The 25925-nt window shown below is 38.9% G+C and overlaps 1 protein-coding gene across 2 annotated transcripts in view; it reads right to left on the bottom strand.

Annotated features, from left to right (window-relative positions):
• Nucleotides 1–25925, bottom strand: part of LOC111155529 (integrin subunit alpha 8) — a 172199-nt gene that overhangs the window by 107067 nt on the left and 39207 nt on the right. The window contains exons 8-12 of one of the 2 annotated variants that reach the window (XM_022515700.1): nt 24956–25000; nt 19039–19082; nt 17449–17505; nt 14689–14741; nt 1607–1812 (exon numbers count right to left, since the gene is read on the bottom strand). In XM_022515700.1, coding sequence (XP_022371408.1) covers nt 1607–1812; nt 14689–14741; nt 17449–17505; nt 19039–19082; nt 24956–25000 — 405 coding nt within the window. The remainder of the gene's footprint in view (nt 1–1606; nt 1813–14688; nt 14742–17448; nt 17506–19038; nt 19083–24955; nt 25001–25925) is intronic. The other variant, XM_022515701.1, reaches the window with a different exon arrangement.

Here is a 25925-nt window from a genome sequence, read left to right as displayed (position 1 = left end):
CTAAACAACACACACAAAGACTGAGTTTTACATAAAAAAGAGCACCAAGAACACAATAATATAATAGCTCACCCCAGTGGAGGATGGTTATGTGTCCTCACTTTGTCGTTTATTTTTTTTACTCCTAAGTAAGTCCGATAAGACTAAGTAAATCATGAATTGATTTTACTACATAATGAGGATCATAATTCTAGTTTCATTTAATAGATAATGATAAATATTCCTATCTCAGACTGTGGTGGAAATTAAAGATTTCATCATGTACCAGGTGCAAAGAGGCCTTTCCTTCACCTCCTCTAAGTCAGTCCACATCTGTCCCGTGTTTCCTCCCAGTTTGGAATTATTTTGCCCACTTTATACTCAAAAACAGTGAGGCACAGAGAGGCAGAACCCCCTTTATGTCATTAAAAATGTTTCTCTTAGCTTTCAAAAATATCATGAAGTATTTGAGGAAAAAGACAAATAGAGAAAACTGGTGGAAAAGATGATAGATAACTTAACATTATTTATTTGGCTTGGTGCTCAGGGAAAAGGCAGTTTCTGAAAGCAGCGTATCAGTTAAAGGTGAACTTGTCTCTTTTTTATTATTTTCCTGGAACCGTGAGTTTTAACATGCATTTATGTTTTATGGCACTTAAAAAAATTACTAACCATACATTTCTGGGATGTCTTTTTTTCAGAGAAAACATAAAAACACAATATCCCTTGCCAAAGGTACTAATGAATACTAATCTGAGGCAAACACTCCCTAAGCTATTTTGTTGGAGCAAATTCCTGTCACTCCCTTGAACTTTAAGAAACCCACTATACCTTGCTTCTTAATTTAAAGGTCCTGAACAGGGGCGCCTGGGTGGCTCAGTGGATTAAGCCTTTTCCTTCGGCTCAGGTCATGATCCTAGGGTCCTGGGATCAAGTCCCGCATTGGGCTCTCCGCTCAACGGTGAGCCTGCTTCCTCCTCTCTCTCTGCCTGTCTCTCTGCCTACTTGTGATCTCTGTCTGTCAAATAAATAAATAAAATCTTAAAAAAAAAAAAAGTTTATTTATTAGTACATTAGTACAAAAAAATAAAGGTCCTGAACATCTAAGCAAAACTCTGTGTGAGCTGCACGTTCCTCTGAGAAGGTACTTGCAAGGTGTTCACAAATTCTTAGCTTAAAGAATCACGATTCTGAACTAAGAATTTAAGACGACTCTACTGTGAACACTGAAGTTGCCTTTGAGCTGAAATTTACAGACCAATTAAAATCCAGCATAACCTAGACCTAGTCCATGTGCGTTAATCACAAGGCAATATACTTGTCCATATGTCGACATGTACTTATCTGTCTTGACTCTGTACATAACAAAAGGTTCTCTAGTTTTCTTTGAGTCACTGAATCCAAATATCACTTTAAAAATAACGGCTGCCTTTTATTAAGAGCTGTTATATGACACCATATATAAATTTGAAACTGCCTTAAGGTTTTTGATAATTTATTAAAAACCAATAATAGTAACCGTACCATACACACCACTGTAAAGACTTTAAGATGTCATTGTTTCCTTCGTGTCCTGGCAACAGGAATTATGACAAATAAACAATTTCCATGTATTGGTATCAATTACCATTGTATCCATCTTGGTTCAGGTCTCCCAAGTGTGCCACAGCACTACCGAATCTCCCAAAAACCTCGGTGCCTGCAAGGATCTGCGGGTCCCTGAAGACAAGCGTGCTCACTTGTAAATACAGGTACACTTGCCCTACTTCTCTAGGGCTGCTCTCGAATTCGCGTTCCATAAAGAGCGGTGCCCCGATCAATATGTCGTCCATTCTGTATGGAACAAAGAGAGAGGTCAGAGCACTGACAGACCTGAGATTCTTTGGGGGTACACGTTTAATCAACCAGATTAGTACATTTCTATTGGTATTTTTCCTTTCCCAGGGTACATTTTACAGTCATCGTATTTCTTTCATCACTTTGCTATGTCTCTGGGATAGAATGTTGCAGGAACGTAAGAGCTGTTACACTGAACTTTAAAAAAAAAAAAAGTTATTTATTTATTTATTTGAGAGAGAGAGTGCACAAGTAGGAGGAGGGGTAGAGGGAATAGGAGAAGGGGAAGCAGCCTCTACACTGAGTGGGGAGTCTGACATGAGGCTTGATCGCAGCACCCTGAGATCATGACCTGAGCTGAAACCGAGAGCTGGATGCTTAACTAACTGAGCCACCTGGGCACCCATACACTGAACTTTTGAACTATGTTACCATGACTGCTTTAAGAAAACCACAGACACTTCATTCTTTTCAAAAGCTTCTTAGTTTCCATTTCTGGAAAATGTAGCTATACAAGTAAAACATATCAAAAAAGATCTAAAAAAGGTTTTTCTCAAAGTGGATTAGAGTTTTTCTATGACAATAGAACTATACACTTAATTTATGAAGTTTTCTTGCTGGAATAAGATTTAAAATAAATTTTGCCTCCTTCTGTTCTCTTGTTTACTTCACTTAAATACAAAACAGAGTCCAGAAAGAGTTGTGGGACTGCCTAGAAAGATGGAAAGTAAATTTCCCCCCCAAATAAGACTTGATAGTTATTCTCTATAAATGTAGATATTATAGCAGGAAGCTAGTAGATAGTTTTTAAAGTTGAAAAAAATTCAAGAAACAAATGTCTAGGCAAATTAATTAGAGATAAAGATAAAACCATCAGGAGAACAAAACCCAAGTGGGTAAAGGTATTTCCTTCCTTCTCAGAGTCAATGGGCAGGAAGAGGAATAGAACAGAGCCTTCTAAGCTGCTCGAGTTCTTAAAAATGTATGCACGTATCATTTTTATTTTAGAAATTTTGGAAGAAGTCACATCAACTGAAGTTCATACTTTGATTGATACTAATGACCTCTGCAGACATCCTGATCTTGGGAGATGCAACAATCTTTAGAGTGATCTCAGGCATAAATAGAAATCTGCACTTGACTTTTATGCCTATATAGACTAGGTAATATGCAGAAACTTGCCAACTCAACTAAAATATTACCATTCATCTAACAGGCAGGGATGAGGTGGGACAGTTACTGAGAACACAAAACCTCCTTTAAGGTCTGAGACATCTACAAGACACTCCAACAACACTCTGACCTGCCTCTCTCTCCAACTTCTTGCCTTCCCTGTGGTGGCCATCTATTCTCCATTTCCCTGTATGATTCTAGAGATGTTCTGTGTAACAGCTGTATTTAAGACACGGTGATAAGTTACTCAAGGAATATAATGACTACTAGGTCAACCCTGTTCCTGATTAATGTACAAGCAAGGTCAAATTGCTACTAGTTTACCTATAGACAAGGCAGAATGGAAAAAAAAAAAAAGCATACGAAAAATCCAAACTGAATCCTCGAGATCCCAGACAGGAGAGAGAACTGGAACTTCAAGAAAGTTAAGGAAGGCTCATAGAGGAGAGGGCATTACACCTGTATGGGATTCTGACAGGTGGTTCTGGAGGCAGGCTTGCCAGGTGGCAGCACTCTGAGCCCAAGCAAGTATCACCTGAGTGGAGCCAGGGCAAGTGAGTGGCTCAGGTGGGTTCCATGCTAGAGGGGCGCCAATGATTTTAATTGGAAAAAACAAGCTATACAAAGAATTCTTAATTCTTAATAATATGAAATAGTAATAACAATAGTACAGTAGCAGTAACATATAAAATATGATATTATATATTACATAAAACACATTATTGTTGTTATATGTAATCAGTCTTAAATGTGTATAATATATAATAGGAGCAATAAGAAAACAACCCAATTAAAAACTGGGCGAAAAAAATAAAAAAAATCAAAAAGTAAAAACTGGGCAAAAGATTTGAACAGGCACCTCATCAAAGAAGATTTACAGATAGCAAACAAGCGTATAAAAAGATTCTCAATATCATATGTCATTAGGGAACTGGAAATTAAAGCAACGAGATGCCACTAAAATGATAAATATCCAAAATGCTGACAGCACTGAATACTGGCAAGGATGTAGAGCGAAAGGAACTCTCATTCATCGCTGGTGAGGATGTAAAGCAGTCCAGCTGCGTTGGAAGACAGTGTGGCAGTTTCTTACAAAACTAAACACGGGTTTACCATATGAGACACTCCTAGGTAGTTACACAAATCAGTTGAAAATTTATGTCCACACAAAAACCTCCAATTGCCACAAACTGGGAGCAACCAAGATATCCTTCCACAGATGGATGGATAATCAACTGTACCACATCATATAGCAGAATATTACTTGGCAATAAAAAGAAAGGAAGGACGAAGCCACAAAATGGCACAGAGGGAACTTTAAAGCCAGTCTGGCAGGTGACAGAAGCTAGTCTCAAAAGGCTACATACAGAAGGATTCCAAGTTTATAACGTTCTGAAAAGAACAAAACTAAAAAGATCAGTAGTTGGCAGGAGGGTGGGGAGGGGAGAGGGATGAATGGATGGAGCACGGGGCATTCTGAGGGCAGTGAAAGCATTCCCCATGACACTGGACGTGGATCCCTGACATTATGCATTTGGAAAAGCCCACAGAATGTAAAACACAGATGGAACCCTAATGTGAGCTGTGCACTTCAGTCAATAATGTATCAACAGCTTGATGGTAACAAATATACTGCACCAATGCCAGACGGTAGTGAGAGTAGAAACTGAGCGTGGAGGGGAGAGGGAATGTATGGGAACTCTCTGTAATTCCTGCTCAAGTTTTCCATAAACCCAAACTGTCCTGAAAAATACAGCCAGCCTAAATGACAACAACAAAAACCAAAGATAATTGGGAAAGTAAGTTGAGCCCAGACGATATGAGAAAAGCATGAGTTTTGATGTTCTACTGATCTAGGTTTAAAACCTGCTCTTTTAGTCACCAGCTGAGTCCTATTGAGCAAGTTACTTTGCCTAAAAAATGTAGAAAAGGTAGAAAAAGGCTACTTTATCGGATACATCACAGGAGATCTCCCTCAGTCTCCGTCTCCATCTCTGTCCCTCTTTGTGTGTTTCTATTTCCAAATGTGCATGTACACGGGCACACACTGGTCAAACTATAGTGTTTAATACATGATAGGTATTATGAAGGCACTGGCCTGGGTGTTAAAGGCAAACACAATATTTTTATATTCTAGCAATGTAAACAGAAAGAGTTCTTATTAAAAGAGCAAAATTCATCCCCCCTTCTCCCTCTCCTCTCTTGTAGGAGCTAGAAACACGGTGAAATGTGATTTGGGAATGGTCTGGGGCTGCCAGCTACTTCTAGGATAGGCTCTTACTTTTCTCCCACAGCAGGAGACCAAACACATGGTTTCTAGCTAGAAACACTTTGAGTGTCATTTGGGTAAGCTGTAAGAAGGAAGTGAGGGGTGGTTATAGATATAGTTGAGGAATGGCTATTTTTCTCTTTTTTTAAAAATTTTATTTTAATTCCAATATTGGTGACACACGGTAGTCTATTAGTTTCAGGCGTATAGTATAGTGAGGCAACATTGCTGTCCACCCCCCGGGGCTCACCGTGACAAGAGCATTTTTGGAGGTGGGTAGGGGGATGGGTAAATAGGAATGACCATTATTTTGATCTCAAATTCCTGAACCTAAGTTGGATAGCTATGCTTAGGTAAAATATTTTCTTAAAAATCTTACAAGTAACTTGATTAAAAAAAAAAAAAAAAAGGTCCCATTGCTGGCCATCTCGCTCTGCTCCAGGACCAGAGGACAATAAGGTCTGAATTTATTTTAGCCCCTGGCCTTCCCATGGCAGGGACCTGGTTGCTTCTCCTTCTGTTGTAATTATCGCCAGTGTGGAGGGCATTTGTTAAACACCTAATTGTGTGTGTTGCTGCCTTGTACTTCAAAGATGTCTGAAATCACTGGTCTCTGCTGTAGAGATGGAGTGGGACCATTTTCTCCTTCTCTAAAGAAGGAACAGGCCATATAATTGGTCCCTGAGGGGGCAAAAAAGATGCAGGACTGGCACGGTTTGCTGTCTACATTTTTCACTGCCAACACTGAGTTCTAGGAATGGAAAATTACTTGACCCATCATTGTGAGAGCCTAGCACGTCCATGGAACCTTTGGATTCTTAGAGGATTATGACAGCATTGATTTATTTTGTTAGAAATATATTTCCCTAGATACTTAAGTGTAAGTCTTCTAAAATGTTCTAAATGCCATAAAAACAGAGAAAGACATTTGTTTTTTATTTATAATTGTGTTTCCCTAAGTTTGAAAGACAATAACTGTCTTGGATTTAATTGGTACAATGTGCCTTATAGAATACTTTACACTTAGAGTCAATATTATTTTATTGTAGCAATATTACTTAAGAGCTGCCATATATATTATTGTTTAGGCTGGTGTTTTTAAATCTTGGTTTGCAATGTATTAGTGGATTGTGAAATCAATTCAGTGGGTCTGGACAAGCAATTTTTAAAAAATGAAATAGAAAAGAACAGAAAACAGAATGAATGCATTACATGTGGGTAAATATTGTTCCATCAAACTTTTGTTTCAGTTCTATGTGTGTGTGCCAGGTTGTAATGTCAAATGTATTTCTTATTATGGACCACAGGCAAAGAAGTCCCTGAAAAACCATTGCAGTAGGCTATGTATGCTATTGGATGGTTTCAAAATTAGTTTGGCAAATCCTGGTTTTGAATGTGCCCAATCCAAGTTTAAAGTTTGAAAATATTTTATTAGTAAAGATATTTTTCATTGACTTTCTGAAATGTAGTTGTGTAATAGGTTGGGTACCATTCTAAGAGAGTTATATATATATATATCACCCATCCTGTATGGTTTTGTAATCTCAAAAAATTAATGATGAAGAAATATTATTATTATTAATGATGAAGTTTTCAGTAAAATCCATCCACTCTGTTTGGGTCATGTTGGTGGTTTGGATGAGATCTGAGTTACTATGTAGAGGCACTTCAAAAAATATACACAGTTACATTTTATCCAAATGTCTAATATTTAAGCAGTTTTCTTTAAAATCTCTAGGTAACATACACTCAGGTTTTGTGTCTCTTTTTATGTTTAAATCTGCCCTAATAATATAATACAGTGCAAGGCTCAATTTCTCATCCTTCACATGTTGTTTAAGACAGAAACATTATAAATATTTTCCTGAAAAGCAAATCATAAATAGTGATAAAGAATGAGACAGAAAGACAGGACCCAGCAACAAGAATGTTCAATATAAGAATCTAGATTCAAGTTTTCTGAGTCAAATGGTGTTAATGTGTTGGTTTCACATATAAACTTTTCTATGTATCTTTTTTCCCAGTAGTAGATATTGCATGTTAATGTCCATAATTAATTTTTGGAACATGGCTATTTATTAACAGAATGCAGATTAGTAGACTTTAAACTAGAGTCGATATCTTATCAGCTGTATTATTTTACGGTGGACAAGAACTAACATAGCTGACCATGTACATTACAGAAATCAATTTCAATTTACGACTTCTTTCTGTTTTAGTTTTCTCGATTTTCTATTTACTTCAATCATACTAGTAAAACCTGTAGGAGAGAATACATACTTGGGCTAAATCTAGGGCAAAAACATAATTACCCAAACCTGATTCCTTTCCAATAAGTTCTCTCTAAAATGTTCTCAAGTTAACTGCTAAAATTCTCTTAAAATTTAACTCTTCTGGGACCCACAGAGGCCAAAAACAATCCAATCAATTAAATTGTAATTCTGTGAATTTCTGAATTAGTATAAATATTGTAAGTTTCAAAAGCCATAAGAAAAAACCTAATTTGCTTGCTTAGGCTCAAGATGAAAAATTCCATCTCCCTTTGTTAAGTTTGTCCAGAAATTCCTAACAGTTTACATTGGCAGAGTTTATAGCTCTGGCTATCTTAAGATAACTAAACTAAAGTCAATTTCACCAGCTTGTTTATATTTTCGATACACTCATGAGCTTGACAGTATGAACCACCAACCAGCACACACACCACTGTTCTGTCTTAACTTTTGGAGTCACTCACAATACCTGGAGAATTTTTTAAATTAAAAAAATAGTGGGAAAAATGTCCATCAATTTACTAATTCGGTCAGCATTACTTAATGCCTTTGTCTTTTCTCCCCCTGATGTTGAGGTTTTGGAGTATTTGCAAGGACCTTGCTTTTGTTGCAAAGTGGATAGAGAAGATGTCATATGCTGTCAAAGAATGTCACTAGGTAGCCTCATGCACAGAAGTACTTAATTATCTCTTGGCTGGAGAAGGGAGAGTCTGGTTTAATCCCACAGAATGTGTGGAGTCCTAACTTCTGAACCATAACCAATCAACGAAGCAAGTGATATTCTTTTTTTTTTTTTTTTTTAAGATTTTATTGATTTATTTGACAGAGAGGAGAGCACACAAGCAGGTCGAGCAGTAGGCAGAGGGAGAGGAGGAAGCAGGCTCCCTGCCAAGCAGGGAGCCCTACACGGGGCTTGATTCTAGGACCCTGGGATCATGACCTGAGCAGAAAGCAGCCCTTTAACCAACTGAGTCAGCCAAGTGCCCCTGCCAAGTGATATTCTTAATCCTATTCTAAGTCACTGCATAGCATCCACTCAGATCCAAGGTTTAGAAGAAGTAGGCCTTAAAAAAAAAAAAAAAAAAAAAAGGCTATCGAAAGATTAGAATTTGGACCCAAAAAATGGGAATTAAATCTCAATTTGTTTTTTTTTTTGTGTTTTTTTTTAAATCTCAGTTTTAATACTGAACTCTACTGGTGATTAATGTTCACTGATGAGTCCTTGATCACTGATAAATGCTGGGAAAGCTAAAAAGGGTTTTGTGAATTTAAAAAATATATACAGGAGTTATAGACTATAAAATTATATATAAATCATTACTACCGACTAAGTAAAATGCAGCAGACTAGTATGGCTATTTTAAATACAATCACAGAGACTGATTTTTCTTATATGCCATGACACTAAAAACTATAACTGAATTTTTGTCTCATGAATCAGTTGTTTTTATCATCACTGAAGACAATCTTAAAGTTCTTTGGGTAAAAATAACTTTGAAATTATGATTTCATATTTTTAGAAACTGGAAGTATGACCTTGCTTATAAAAATAATAGGAGTTAATAAAATGCACACTTAATAAACAGGGATGTAAATTCTTACCAAAAATTAGAGTGAAACACTTAAACACACACGTACAAAATCTGCAACAGTCAAATTTATAGAAGAGAATAGAACCATGGTTACCAGGGGTGGGGAGGTGGGGCAAAAGCGAGATGTTGGTCGAAGGGTACAAAGTTGGAATAACACAGGATGTGTGAGTTCTAGAGTTCTTGTAGCATGGTGACTATAGACAGTGACACTGTATTGTGTACTAGGAGTTTGCTAAGAGAGTAGACCTCTGGCGTTACCACCACACACAAGCATACACACACACACGCACACACGGTGACTATGTAATGGAACACACAGCTGGCTGAATAGAGATAGATCCCATAGATGAGTATGTTAATTAGCTTGAACACAATGATCATTTCATTGCACATATGTATATCAAAACATCATGTTGTACATCTTAATCATATATAATATTTATTTTAAAAAAATAAAAAAGGTCATGGATTGTTTCAGTGACAAATACACTAATTTCCCAGCTTTTTGAAAGTGAGAGGCATGCCATTTTACTTAATTACACTGAAAGTTCCTAATTCTTATAGATTATAAATCCTTGGACACTGAAGTTATATATATTTTTCCTGCCAGCTATTTTATAGAGCTTAGTATAGAGTTCTCTGTAGGGTCCGTGATTAAAGGAGCGAGACTGATACAAAGCGAAGGTCAGCAAAGCTTTATTTCGCGCCAAGCATCAGGAATCATACCAACCGTCAAACAGACCGGTCGGGGCCGCCCCTCCAGAGAGGATGACCCCTCCCTGCTTTCCAGACTAACTTTTATAGAGCAAAGGCCATGTGGTTGGGCCTGGCCACAGACAGGTGGCCAATGAGATTGTACAACACACACAGGAAACTCCACAGTGATGCCAGGCAACCAATTGAGTTACAATTTACCCTAGTAGGCATTTGATTTAGCCTATCACACCGAGTTCAGAATTGGCGCCCAAAAGGTGCCCGAAGGGCGGGGCCCATACTCCTTGGTAGCTAGGAGACCGTATGTGCCCCCACTGATTGAATACCTCCACCTGGCCTGACCCACCCTTGTATTTGGACTTTGTTACCTGGGACTGGTTTCCCGGACTTGCTTTTAAGTAAGTTCCCCTGGCGGGGGACAGGGTCAATTTAAGCTTTACAGCAAAATGGCAGTTCAACCGGGGTGGGGCTGCTCTGGCTGAATAGGCCCTTACATTAGCAAGAAAAATTCTGTTGGGTAAGTCAGCAGAAGTTCTGGGATCTAATCGAGACCTTTGCCTAATTAGTGTGTAAGCTTAGGCAAGTTGCTGAGCTTTTGTGTCTCAGTTTCTTTGCAGAGGAATTTTAGATAGCTTCATTGAATTGTAGTTTGGGTCGTCCTATGTTATTAGACATATACTACACATGAAGTCACTCTGAGAAGGGAAAAAACACTGTCTTCTAATCATTCATGAGAAAATTTTGTTGCTTAAAACAATATTAGGTCTTTCCTTCTTTCTTTCTTTCTTTCAAGTTTTATTCATTTATTTGAATGGAGAGAGAGACAGTGAGAGAAGGAACACAAGCAGGGGGAGTAGGAGAGGAAGAAGCCAGCTTCCCACAGAGCAGGGAGCCTGACGTGGGGCTCGATCCCAGGACCCTGGGACAGTGACCTGAGGCAAAGGCAGATGCTAAATGACTGAGCCACCCAGGCACCCCAATACTAGGTTTTTCAATAGTTTCAGTGGAGAATAGAGATTTTTTCACTTGAAAGGACTAAAAATTTGGGAAGACCACATATTTAATATCCAGGAAAACTCTGAGACAGGGATTCATGTTTCCTGTAAATCCCATCCAACGTTCGGATCTCTGCTAGAAGTCTTGTCAGAAGTTAGAATGACAAAAGCACTCTTTCTCAAAATGAGGCCACATGTGTTCTGACTTGGAGCCATCATAGGAGTTCGAGAAAAGTCACTGGCACAAGTATGATTTGCTGCCTTTCTTTTCTGGTTCTGCTAAGATTTCTGAGGGAACACATTTTATGTCTGTGCCCTGATGGGTTCTTCTGCACCTTCCCCAGGGACGAATACCTGCCCAGGGAGGTGAAGACACTACTGTCACTACAAACTGTGGTTTTCAGAGCTCCATCTTGGGATCAAGTATAAACCTAGACACACAAGATGTCTATATGAAAGCTAACAATATCAAGTAATTTTTCTCGAAACACAAATGCTGATGAAAGTTTCTCATCAGCCTCTTAGCTTACTCATTTATAATAGGGCCTTGAATTTACATAGCGTTACAGTAATTAAGAACGACAAATTACATACAGACTGACAATCTATGGGCACATTAAGAATGGTATTATTAAGGGGTGCGTGGCTGGCCCAGTTGGTTAAGTGCCTGACTCTTGATTTCGGCTCAGGTCACTGTCTTAGGGTCATGGGATTTAGTCCTGGGGCAGGCTCCATGTTCAGTGGGGAATCTGCTTAAGATTCTTTCCCCCTTTCTCTCCCTCTTCCCCTTCCCCTGCTTTCTCTCTCTCTCTCTTTCTCTCTCTCTCAAATAAATAAGTAAATCTTTAAAAAAAAAGAATGGCAATATTAAGATAACAGATGTCCTTTTTTGATGCAGTCTAAAGAATTAAGAATATACTGCCTAATAAAAAAGAAAGAATGGTCATAGCAATTTTTTTTAAAGAACATCAAGATAGAACAAATTACCCCTGAAAAATTCTTGTGTTTCTTACTACCATGTTGTTTTGATCAGCAGGAGACCAAAGAGATCCTTTCCTCACAAGTGTTCTTGCTCTTTTCTTAACATGGCAAAAAAAAAAAAAAAAAGTTCTATAAATGTTGTCACAGAGCTTTGCTGTGGACTGGAATGAACAGCGTTTCCAGGAAGGAGGCAGTGCCCTGCAGGGCATAGTGTTGAACTGGGGGAAAACTGAAAGGATTCAGTTCATGGCAGAGTGAAGGAAAAGAAGGGCACACACTGAGTTCATCTGGGCCCTATAAATTATAGCATCATGTGGTTCCCTGGGGGTGGGGGCGGTGCTGGGAGGTTGTATTTGTTGTGTCACCATCTGTTGGAAGAAATGTGTCTGCGCATATCCCCAAGGCCATTATGGGATTTTTTTGTTGTTGTTACTGAAGTGCAGGCTTCCTCCATGGGGACAACGTGCCACGTTGTTTTGGACTCAAAAGTACTTCTTCAGCCACCCCTCCTACTCCCCTCCTCCTTTTGTAGACTACTAAGAGGTGCTGATAACAAATCAGTCCCTCTAGGTTGGAAATTGTGAAGGGTGGTCCTAATCGTTACTTTCTTTTCACGGCTCAGTTGGAGATGAAAGCAATTTAATTTTCAATGACTTGCTTCCAAGATAAGATTGCCATTCAAATATACTTTCAGAGTATCTCCAGAGTGCAGCCATTACAGTTTCCTGCCTCTGGCATTGCTGGCCATTCCCTTGCTTCGTGTTGTCCAGTGGTTCGTGAGGTGTGTCCTTCTTGGAAACACTCATTCTGTCTATAGCAGAGCCTGTGTAGCGCTGCGTAAGACTGTTGTTAATTGCACTGGCTCACAGACCTTTGTGATCCCGCGACCCTCTGCCTCCTCTCCAAGCCCCTCTGATGTCCTTGGGCTTCCAGCAGCTCCCACCTCCAGGAATCTCTTCCCCATGGACCCCACTTCCTGCAGATCATTCCTCCAGCAAAAAGTACAGAGAGTTCCCATATACCCCTGCCGCCACAGGCACAGCCTCCCTCTTTCTCAATATCTCCCACCAGCACGGTGCATGCGTTATGATCAATGAAACTTCAGTGTCCCATGGATATCCCCGATCTGGACAAATGTATAAGTACATGGATCCACCATTGCAGTGTTTTACAGAGTAGCTTCACCGCCCTAAAAATCCTATGTCTGTTTATCCCTCCTCTCCCAACTGGCCTCCGGCAACCCCTGATCCATTTACTGTGTCCACGGTGTTGCCTTTTCCAGGATGTCATATAGTTAGAATCATATTGTTTGTAACCTTCTCAGATTGGCTTCTTTCACTTTCTAATATGCAATTAAGCTTTCTCCATGTGTTTTCATGCTTGACAGCTCTTTTCTTTTTAGCACCTACCAATATTCTGTTGTCTGAATGTAACACAGTCTACTTACACGTTTACCTACTGAAGGACATCTTGCTTACAGCCCTTCCATTTCTTCATTCCCTTCTGGTGCTCATCACCATCTGAATAGGCTTTACTTGACATATTGACTTTTTGTCTGTAGTACCCAACTCCCCACCTCTAATAGAACCTCTATGGGGATAGGGGTCTCTATTTTGTTCTCTGCTATAGCCCAGCACCTAGAACAGTGCTAGGGTATAGTAGATGCTCAAGAAATACATACTGAATGGAAGGATAATAAAGATATTTTCCAGGGGCCCCTGGGCAGCTCAGTCAGTCAGGTGTCTGACTCTTGATTTCAACTCAGGTTATGATCTCAGGGTCATGGGATTGAATCCTGCATCAAGCTCCACACTCATCAGAGTCCGTTTGTCCCTTTCGCTCTGCTCTCCGCCACCCCTCCCAATGTGCTCTCTCTCTCTCTCTCTCTCTCTCTCTCTCGCTCGCTCTCAAATAAATAAATAAATAAATCTTTAAAAAATGGTATTTTCTAAAAGGTGCAAAAAAGTTCAAATTTATCCTCCAGGCTTATGCCATCGTAATATATAAAGTACATTTCTATCTATATGTAAATCATAGCTAATGTCTACCAATGATGTATCTAAAGTGTTTGCTTCATCCAGATCCTGCAATGTAACCAGATTCTGCAGGTATTTGATTTCTATAAAAATGTGAACTCTCTGAGAGCAGAGACCTATTTTGCCTTATTGGTCACTATATTCTGGGCACTAAGAACAACGGCTGACACACAGTAGGTGTTCCAATGATATTTATTGGATGACTAATCAGTTTATCTCCGTGTATTGGCTTTCTTATTTAATCATCTGTTTTATCTATCAGTTGGGTGGTTTTAGTGAACCAAAGAGAGGTTTAATAATAGCTTGTTTTTAAGGAATGATTTAAACACAACCATAGTTTATCATGGTATTTGGTCCTAGTTCCACTGTAATTTACTGTCATATTCTGAAAAGCTCGCGTTATTATTTTATCTTCTCCATGGGCAATACTAGTATGTTGATTAAACCAATGTCAGGGGAAAAATGTTTATTGATGTGCAAATGGTTTATGAATGTATCACATGCTAAGTAAGGCTAAAGAGAGATGAACAAAAGCTTTAATGGCTTTGGATTTCAAATGGTCAAGGACTATTCAATTCATTAAATTAAAGATAAAACTAAGTAAAACAGTCCTTTTCTGGAAGCGGGAGATGCGGAAAACCTCTGTAAAGACATAAAACTGGATGACAGAATTCTTTAGTAGATGTATCCTCTTGCCCTGAACCAAAAAACAATTAAAACAAGAGAGCCTCTATCTTCTTGAGGAAGTATGGAAGGATCTATTTCATGAAGGAAAAAAAAAAATACAACATCTTTGTGGATGAATATAACATATGGTGAGTGAGGAAGTTCTTAAAAACTTACCCGTCATTGTTAACATCTGACACTGTGACCGTATATCCAAAATAAGATGCCATCTGCAAAGGAATACCATAAGATGACATAGTTTGTGTTCAAAAATAATTTTTATAGCCCTCTCTCCATTTTTTCCTGAAGGATGAATCTCACCGCAACAGACTTCTGCATTGCATTCATGGGCTTCTGGACATGGACAGAGTCTTAAAGTCACTCATTCTGACCCCATGCATAATTTCCCTTCAGTACCCCTGACATCTGCTTGGCTATCCTCTGCGGATATTCAACAATCAGCCCATTCAATTTGTGGACACAGTTCTAATTTTCTTTGCTAAAATTGGCCCTTCTAGTCCTTCATCCTATTTAATTCTGCAGTGTTGAACCTCACAGAATAAATCAAATTCCACTTCCATATGAACTTTCATAGAAAATATTTGTAGCTAGCTCACCGTGGTGGCCTCTCTTTAGTAGAGATAACGCATGCGATACCAAAGAAAAGATGATACCCCATGAACGTACCGCCCAGAAAAGAGTTAAGTAGGATTTACAGTCTTTGCTTTGGGTTCTTTATATCGGTGAAGCATAAAAAGGGCTTCAATTTCACAGGAAACCGGGTCTCACTATCAATTCATATTGAGTTCATTGTCAACTAAGGTTTCTAAGTCTCTTCTAAGTATAACTGTGAGCCACATTCTATCTCTTAAGTTTTTTGTTTTTCAAGCTATGTTTTCAAATTTTATCATCTTTTCAGATCAGCCTATAGTTTGAACTTGTCAAGATGTTTTGTTTCCATGTTTTGGCATCCAGTGCTTTAGCTGACTTAGCCTACCTATCATCTTCTAATCTAATCAGACTACAATCCACTGGAAAGTGTCCTCCACAGAAGGCAGAGGCTTTGGTCTGTATTGTCCACTCTTCTGTCTGCACTACCTGACCAGGGTCTAGCTCAGAGTGGGTACCAGGTTCAGATACTCTTTGCAGAGGGAATGAATACATGAGTTAACAATAATTAATCAATAATTAAGTTCTCCCACCTCTTTTCTCTATTCCAAACATGTGTAGTTGTTATAGACAAATGTTTGTGTCCCTTCTTTCCCCCCAATTCAAATATTGATCTTAACCCCCACTATAATGGTATTAGGAGGTAAGGCCTTTGGGAAGTGATTAGGTAATGAAGGTGATGACTTCATAACTCCTTATGAATGGAGTTAGTGCCTTTATAAAAAAGACCGCAGAGAGCTCGTAACCCCTCCTCCACCACACGAGGACCCAAGAATATGGCTACCTATATGAATCATAAGTCCAACTCTCAAGTCCACATCTGCCTACCTTTTGATCCTGGGCTTCCTAGCCTTCCAGAACTGTTAGAAATAAACAGTTGGGTTTTTTAGCTACCCAATCTATTGCATTTTTGTTATAGTATTCTGAAGACTAAGATATAGTTACTAGGTGCCAAATGCTCTTTGAAGAGGGAATGAATGCATGAGTTAACTGTGCAATAATAATTCAGTTCTCCCACCTCTCTTCTATATTCCAAACATATATAGTGAAATTCTTATTTCTGGTGTGGCACTGTGGCCTTCACTCAGAGGAATTTCATCATTTATGCATTAACTGCTGAGGTTCAAGACTGAAGAACTAGGTGGTATGGAGGACTAGAAATTATAGAAAGGCCAAATTTAATAATGCTTGAAGAGTTTCTAATGATAAAAATGTGAAAGAGATCTGGACAAAAGAGAAGTCTTGCCAGATTTTCAATAAGCCATTAATTACCATTACTTGAGAATAGCTCAAAATTTGTAAGTTCATCCAAATTCACTATTGTCCCGGCCTTACTTATCCATATTTACCACAAGAGTATCACGGGGGACATTTTTAAATGCTTTGTTGAAAATTGCAGAGTAACAGATAGACCAAAGCCCCAATTTTGCAGGTTGGGAGGAATGTCAAAAATGCTGTGTTCAATAAAAAGTTCTATTAATCAAAATTACTAGATAAATATATTATTCCAAATCTACATCTCTAGCTAAGAGTGGAGCATCCAAGGATCCTAAACCATGATCCAGAAGGTCAGGATGTAACTTGGCCAGATTTGAATGTTAGGCTTCCTAGAAGTTCAGTAGCGTGGGTTTCTGGTTAGGAGAAAATATGGGTTGCCCAGAGAAACTGATTCAGTTAATGACTGGCTCCCTTAGATGGTCATACCACATTCACAGTTTAAAGAAATGTGACAAATTTCAAAAGGTCACAATACCCTGGACAACTCAGGGTGGTGGATAAAGTATGATCTCAGCCCACATTAGGTTAGGAGAATGACAGGCACTTCCCTCATTCATAAGACCTCAGCCAGTCCCTGGGAGGAAGGAACCAGAACCAGATAGCTAGTCAACCTCCACATAATGCTGGGATGGGTAGAGGGCTCCAGTCGCGGTAAGGAATGGAGTCAGAGCACAGGCCCATTGACTCTGACTGATACAATGGGGCCTATGAGAAGAGAAGCCTGTGTCTTGTAGGAACTCACCACCAGGCATACTACACATGGGCCTACAACATAACAGGATTGTTCTTAGATCCTAGTAGTTAGTGACACCGCTGCATGAGAGCTGGGATCTTATCTGTCTGATGCACGGTTATATTACCAGCATGTAGAAGTTTCCAGCATATAGTAAGTCCTCAGTAAACTTTTACTTTATGAATGAATAATTGATGTTAATATTGCAATGTACTATTAGTAGTGAGTGACATTGCTTGATATTAAAAGGTCCTCACCTGTTCGCCAGTGAAATTCTGAATAAAAGTCATATCTGTAGAGTTAATGATTGAAACCTGAAATCATAGAGATTAGAGAGTTACATCATTTGACAGAATTGGAGAAAAAAAAAACATTTTAAATTACAACTTAAGTCATTTTCAAATTTGGGGAAGAGTAGTTAATAATTAGCTTTATGTAAAACAAAAATGTAATCCCATAAGGATGATCTTTAAAAAAATCCAATTGAACTTTTATTTATGGCTAAGTCTGTGATACTTTCAAATAAAATGAATGCTTTCTAATCTGAAAAGGGAAAATAGAAATTGAATTCAAATGGACGCTGAGAGCATTTAACCTGATGGCCAGTTAATTGATCGAATCAGGGTTTTTTTCTAAATTCATTTCTGTGTTTATGTTATTATGAGAAACTAATGACTATGGCTCTTTACAAAAAAATGAAAATTTTATTTTATTTTTTAAGGATAATAACATAATAAATTTAATGAAAGTCTCAAAATATAAGTTGATGAGAAAAAAATGAAAATTTTAAATGTTACCGCATAGCAAAAATATTACTTTTAATTCTATTCAGCCAACCTAAAACCTGCAGATATTATATTCACTAGACTTTTAGAAAAATAAATGTTGTCTAAAATATAACTTTTCTTTTCAGAAGGTCTTTTGATTTTCATTTCCTAATTTTGTGGTCAGTAGGTATAATGAATCTGAACAGTATCCCTACAAAGCTCGTGTTGCCCAGAACATCAGGTGGGGACCTTACTTGGAAATAGGGTCTTTGTAGATGAAATACATTAAGGAACTTGAAATGAAATCATCCTGGATTTAGGGTGGGTCCTATATCCAAAGACTGATGTCCTCATCAGAGAGGAGAGGACACACATAGACACAGATGGAAAAAGGCCATCTGGAGGTAGAGGCAGAGATTGGAGTCATGCTGACACACACCAAAAAAGGCAGTGGCCACCTAAAGCTGGAACAGATAAAAAAGGTCCCTTGTCTGACACTGGGATTTCAGACTCTGGTCTCCTGAACTATGAGAAAATAATTGTATGTTGTTTTAAGCCACCTAGTTTGTGGTAATTTGTCATGGCCATCTCAGGAAGCTAATACACGAGGGCAATAACAATTGATTTTCTCATTTCTACCCTATGAGGCATATTAAAATGCTGAGCACATCAGCAACAGTATCTTTACAATTATTCCTGGGTGATGCCCAAGGATCATGTTGGCTTCGTGGGTGTGACCTGCACCGTCACACGGGTCCCCATGCTCCATCAGGCCCCACCCTTGGTTTAATGCCCAGCTGTTGTGATCCTAAAATTCTTAATAATTTTGAACAAAGGGACCTGCATCTTCATTTTGTACCAGGTCCCACAAACTCTGTAGCTGGTCCTATACACAGATCAGAAAAACAACAACAAAAAATCTAGCTTCACTTGTTTTCCTTCCTTTTCAGTAAGCAAACAAGCATGGATCTGTAGGGGCTCACTATTAAAAGGCATTTTAAACCATTCAAAAGTTGAGTGAAATGAAACATTTCTTTGCATCTCTAAGAAAATATCCAACAATGTATTCTTTGTACTCACATATCCAAAATTCTGTGCTCCTCTTGGAACGCCAGCAACCAGTTCTGGGGGATAAAATTAGCCATTGAGGAGGGAGATTACATATATTTTAAAGCTATCCAACACATCAGTTAAAGACAGTTCCCTTTACAGGAGTAACCATCATGTGGGCAGCTGGAAGTGTGAAGTCATGGTTTTGTGTTTGCTTTTGCTTCTGCTACAAACCATGGAAAACAGAACAAAAGTTGTACTGTGAGATTTACCAGTCTTCATCACTGGTCTCCATGTGTTTTTGCCTGTACAGCACAACCCTGGCTTCTCAACTCTGTGTGTGATTTGTAGGCTAAACCTCTTACTCTGGCTTCTCCAGCTTTCACTGTGGCGACGTCTTTTGTGTTAGTGTAAAAAGTACAGCTTCTGTCACACTAACATATTAAAACAATTCCAGTTACCTAAAGAAGCGCCATCATAAATGACATTAAGTCCGCCCCCCTTGGATATGTTTGCTGGTAGTAGAATTAGTGGGTCACCTGGTAGTTAAGCATCCCCCAAAAGGGAAGCTTCACTAACAGAAACAGAAGAGGCAAACCTGGGGGAATGTGTCCATATAACTCATTGCACTATTATCTGGCTCTAGATTCAGAAGATAATGGTGTTGGGGCACCTGGGTGGCTCAGTGGGTTGGGCCGCTGCCTTCGGCTCAGGTCATGATCTCAGAGTCCTGGGATCGAGCCCCGTATCGGGCTCTCTGCTCAGCAGGGAGCCTGCTTCCTCCTCTCTCTCTGCCTGCCTCTCTGCCTGCTTGTGATCTCTCTCTGTCAAATAAATAAATAAAATCTTAAAAAAAAAAAAAAAGAAGATAATGGTGTTATTCTCGGGCCTGCCATATACCTGGGATGTGTCACTGAACCCCATTTTTTCCGGTCACCTATAATTAGTGGGAGTTGGAATTGCTGATTATCAAAGATCTTTCAGTTCTTATTTCTACAAATCTAAAGCATCTTTTGATTCATTGGGGTTAAAAATTTAGTTTAATTTAAAAAGGAAGGACCTGGAAGAGAATCCCCTTCCATTTGAATTTTCCTTCCCCTCCTCCTGCCCTGAAAGGTACAGCACAAGTTCTAGCATCAACTATATCTGGTGTACAGAGTTCTAGAAGAGGTGGGTGATCATGCTGCTAGCATTAATAATCAAAGAAGGTTCATTTGGGGTTCTATGTTAGACTTTTCAGTAGTAATTCCATTCATTCAATCAATAAATATTTATAGGCAAATGGAGTATACAGTAGTGAGCAAAATGGACAAAATTCCCTACTTTCACAGAACTTGTACTCTGGTTGGAAGAGACAGTAAATTTAAAAAGCAGAGTCAATGAAATGGCATATTTGAAGAGGATCAGTGTAGTGAGTGAGAGAAAACAAATAGTAAATTGGTACAGGGAGTGCTGGAGGGGAGATGAGGAAGGACTTTTGACTTCTACGGCACAACTGGCAAGAAAGGATATGGCAAGAAAGTGACATTAGAGCAAAGACTGAAGAAAGTGAGGCTATAAATATTATGGAGAAGTTGGAAAAGTATGTTCTAGTCAGAAAGAATGGCAAGTGCAAAGGTCCTGAGGTAGAAGTGTTTCTGGAGTATTCAGAGAGCAGTAAGGAGACCAGAGTGGCTGGAGGAGAGGGAATGAGATGGAAAGGGGTAGGAGATGAGGTCAAAGTAACTAGTAGCCTGATGAATGGAGTCTCTCAGGTCATTGTGAAGACTTGAATTTCAGACCGGATGAGTTGAGAAATCACTGGATCAAAGAAGTTACACAATTTGACTTCTGTTTCTGAAGGACCACTTTGGTTGCTGAATTTAGAACAGACTACAGGAGGGCAAGGGTAAAAGCAGGGAGACTGGGTAGGAGTCTACTGCAATGGAGTTGGGGGACTTGCATCAGAGTAAAAGCTGTGCATAAAGTGAGAAGTGGTCAGATTCCAGTCATATTTTGAGAGTTTAGTTAGTAGGATTTGCTCATGACTTGGATATGGATGGGGTGTGAGAGAAAGAGTGCAGTCCAAGGTTGACTTCCAAGGTGTTCAGCTTGAGCAACTGGGAGGATGGCATTGTCATAGAGATGATGGAGGGTAAGCCATGTTTCGGGGAGAAGGTCAGGAGTTTGCTCATGAGCACATTAAGTTTGAGACAGCTATTCAAATAGAGATGTTGAGTATTGAGTTTGAGGTTCTAGATTTTGGAACATGTAACCCTGAACCTAGAATTCAGTGTAATGTGAAGAAGTACCATGGACCTGGAATTCAGTATAAGCTGGAAAAATAAGTGAGACAGGATGAGATTACCAAAATTCAAAGAGGAAAGAAACAGTCCAAATATTTAACCCTGGGACACTTCAATGAGATGAGAGAAATTAAAGGGGAATCAATAAAATAGAAGGAGAAGGAACTGCCAGTACTGGATAGTTGAATGAAGAAATGAGGAGGTAATGATGAAGTCTGTCAAATGCTCCTAATGATTAAGGAAGATGAGCTGCATGGAGGCCTCTGGTTTGCTTGACAGAAGCTGTTTCAGCTGAGCAGTGACTTTAAGAGGAGTGGGGTAGTGGAACTCGTAGACAGAGATACAGGCAGAGAAGAGTGACAGCTCTTTTGAAGCAGAGACTATAGGGGCTTGCTGGAGGGGGGAAGTGGAAAAAGAGATTTTGTTTTTAAGACGTGAAAAATAACAGTATGTTTGTATATTCATGGGAATGATTAAAAAAAAAAAAAGAAAAGAAAACCCTGATGATATGAGATAGAGAATTAGGATTGGCTGGAGTTCCTTCTTTGATTCATGAGAGGGAATGGAGCCTGGTGCAAACTGTACAGGTTAACTTTACACAGGAGCATGGATTGCTCAACTATAGCAATTGGAGGGAAGGTGAAGCATACCTTGAAGAATAAACCAGGCTCAGAAAAACTAAGCTCTCTGGACAGATTTCTGGGAAAGGTGGCAGAACTGGTAGCTAGCACACTGCTCAGTTTTCAATAATCTTTATTTAGTATGAATTAAATTGGCATGTAACAGCAAACCACCATCTGACATACTGGAGTTGACTGATTCCAGAAAAGACTGACTATCCCATTTGAAATACATGACAATCACTACTAAGCATTCCATAAACATTCAGAATTCCGTTTAGAAGACAACAACCCTCACACTCAGTAACATTGGGGTCTGCAGGCTCATATGGTCACGACACTAGGAGTTATTAAAAGTAAATGTTGGCTCAAAATGTTCATAATTATTTAAAAATGATCAAGATGGGGAAATTGTTTGGAGTTTAAGGTGAGTTAGAACTGTCACTCAACTATAAAGATATTCAATTGGGAGGGAAAATAAGTGACTCTTCTTAGATCCATTTCAGTAACTCATGGTAAACCTTGTATGTATGGACCACGTCTTCTTTATCCATTCGTCTGTTCAAGGGCATCTTGGCTCTTTCCACAGTGTGGCAATGGTGGCCATTGCTGCTATGAACATTGGGGTACAGATGGCCCTTTTTTTACTACATCTGTATCTTTGGGGTAAATTCCCTATTAATTTCCATGGGTCAGGACTAAATGCTGTACTGGGTGGGGAACTTTCCAAGAGTTTAATGTTGTTTAAAATCACTTGGCATATTTTACAGTTTTCTTTGCTTAATCACTGAGTGATTATAAGATTTGACTCTTCTAAGGTACTAGGAATTCAGTTTTATCCTGATGGTGCCTAATCCAAGAGTTCTTTCTTCTTATAGCTAATATTTAAATGGCATTTGTTATGTATCAGGAATTATTCTACTGTTTCATGAACATGTAGGATTAGCTTATTTAATCCCTATAAGAATCCCATGATATAGATAATACTATCATCATCATTATCATTCCTTATTATCCTCATCATCATTACCATCATTACCATTATCATCACCTTCATCCTTACCACCAACCCTCTTTTAGAAATTAAGACACAGAGGCACTGAGATTCAGGTAATTAGGTCACAGAGCTGGTAAGTGGCAAAGTCAGGGTTGAAACTCAAGTGGTCTGGGTCCAAAGTCCATGCTTTTAACTACCACAATAGATTGTCTTTTAATATCTTGAAGAAAAAATAAATGGAAAGATAGGACCTTTAAAAATGAGCTCATATTTCAAGAAAAATGTTCTTTTAAAGAAAAAAAGAAAACCACCCTGCTTTCAACCCCCACCTCACTGCATAAAGTGTTTTATTCTCTCTGAATTTCTGCTTTGTGGGTCCTGTTGACGTGAAACAATTAAAAGAGCTCTGATGATTTCTAGGGATGGCCACATTTCATTTACTCTTAATGCTTTGTGAGTTCATTAAAACACATTAGTAAAAAGTAGTTAAGGTTCATATGAAACAAGATGAAAATATTGTTCGATTGATGATTGAGTCATTCAATAATCAATACCAGTCTTGTATGTGATAGGTATTCCTATGGACTGAATATTTGTGTCCCCCCCAAAATTCGTAGTATTGAAACCTAACCCCTAATGCGATGGTCTCAGGAGGCAGGGTTTCTGAAAGGTGATTAGGTCATGAGGGTTGGATTTGTTTTATGTTTAGAACTTTATTCTAGCACTTACTACAATTTTTTAAAAAGATTTTAATTATTTCACATACAGAGAACACAAGTAGGCAGAGAGATAGGCAGAGAGAGAGGGGGAAGCAGGCTCCCCACTGAGCAAAGAGCCTGATGTGGGGCTCAATCCCAGGACCCTGGGATCACGACCTGAGCCGAAGGCTTAGGCTCAATGCACTGAGCCACTCAGGCGCCCCGCTACTACAATTTTTAATCAGGTATTTTGGGTTATTCTTTAATACCTGTCAGCCCCACTAAGACCATAAACTCTGAGTGCAAGGACCATCTGTTCGCCTCTGTGTGTTCAGCACTTAACACAGAGCCTAGCGTAGAGTAGGTGTTCAAAAAATATTGGACAAATAAATGAATGCTAAATGACTTATGAGAGAGAAAAATGACATGAGATGAGATAGGAGTTTACAGAAGGGAGTGAAAGAAGGATTTCTGGAGGAGACGACAATTGAAATTAGATTAAGAAAAAAAAAAGTAGCATTTGACCACTAGAAATTAGAGTGGCTTCAGACTCAGTGGATTGAAACCAGGGATGACAGCTTTCTCAAGATATAGAGGACAGATGGAGAGGAGAAGGGAGTTGAGGGAAATTGGAAGGGGAGGTGAACCATGAGAGACTATGGACTCTGAAAAACAACCTGAGGGTTTTGAAGGGGGGGTGGTGGGAGGTTGGGGGAGCCAGGTGGTGGGTATTAGAGAGGGCACGTATTGCATGGAGCACTGGGTGTGGTGCAAAAACAATGAATACTGTTATGCTGAAAAGAAAAAAAAAGAAGATACAGAGGACAGAGGTGAGGGGCATATATGAGAATAAGGGTTAATTCATTCCATTATTTTGGGCTTGAGCATGTCCAGAGGGGAAAAGGAAATAACGTGGAGATGTTGTTTTGGAGTCCAGTGGGGAGTTTAGTATGGGTATGTTTAACATGAGATCCCAGAAATTAAATTAAAGATGGGAAATGTTGATTTTTCAAATTTGATCTCTCACTAACAGCATAGCTTTTGTGTAGGCCATTTAATCACCTTATTTTTTTATGCATAACATGGGATTACTGTACTTGTGTTTTGTTGCTTAACTAGATTTTATAAAGATGGATATTCAGTCTTATGGAATTTTTTGAGACAAAGCTGTGCTGAAGTTTATTTTGTTTGTTTTTCTATAGATTGTTATCATATACATTCTGGGATTCCATTTTTATACATTTTGTGTAGTGAAGAAAATTACATTTATAAAGGGGCTTTTTAGGTCACCTTATCTTTCCTCAGGCTTTGTTTTGTAAATGACTTACTTTCAATAATGTCTCTCACCTTGCTCAGAGTCTCCAGTAAATTCCCCAGCAGCAACTGAATATCCTGTGGTAAAGAAAAGAAAAACCAATCACACTTGAAGGCTTTACAAATGAGCTATGTCTAGAAAAACAAAAGAATTACCATAGTACTGTTTGCTCAGAGATCTCGACAAATACCGTAACATAAAAGTTTAGGGTTCTGCAGAGGGAAAAATTAGTGAAGCCAAGATGAGCAGATCTGTACTAAATCCTGGAAGCCTAATCAGTCTGCTTCTTCTGAGACCTGGCAGCACAATTCAGATTCTGAGGGATGCTTCATAATCCTCCTTAAAGTGTAAATGGGAGCCACCGCATTTTAGGGTTGCTGACTAATCAGGATCAGAGGTGATACTCTGAAAGGTATCCTTTTTGCTCAGGTTTTGCTGCTGCTTATCATCAAGAAGGTCTGTTTCCTGATTTCTTTAAGGATGGTTTTCCACAAATTGCACTTACCTCTAAAGCGAGGTGAGGTAAAAAATATAACTACATTTTGCTTAATTTATCAAGCAATCAAAATGCCAAAAGTGGGAAGCAACAGAGGCTCGATGAGGTCGTATGGTTTGCATATAATACATTTTGACAACATTCTAGCAACTAGAAAGTCTTTTGTTGTTGCTCTAAAAACTGGAAAGGACCGCTAGCATGTTGCCCCTATAGCGCTGGGCAGCCCCACTAACTCATACTCTCTACAACTGGCAAAATATTTTATGTGCAACACACTATGATGGTTGGTGTTTGATTGCATAACCGCATACTACAGCCTAAATCAAAACACAAAAGCAACCATCAAAATCCCCCAGTAAGTAAGATACTGACTTTGGGGCTGAGGCCAGTGTTTTATTGTGTGAAGGAAGTATCCACCTAAGTCTAATTTACTGAAATTTTTAAAATAAAAAAATGGTTGTTGAACTTGCAGAAAGAATCTGTTGCAGAGTCTATAAAATAGGCTG

Source organism: Enhydra lutris, unplaced genomic scaffold, assembly GCF_002288905.1.
Source record: "Enhydra lutris kenyoni isolate GAN:26980312 unplaced genomic scaffold, ASM228890v2 scaffoldscaffold42, whole genome shotgun sequence".
In the NCBI taxonomy this organism is placed as follows: Eukaryota; Metazoa; Chordata; class Mammalia; order Carnivora; family Mustelidae; genus Enhydra; species Enhydra lutris.
Note: the sequence above shows the minus strand (reverse complement) of the source record. Positions and strands in the feature narration are given on the sequence as shown.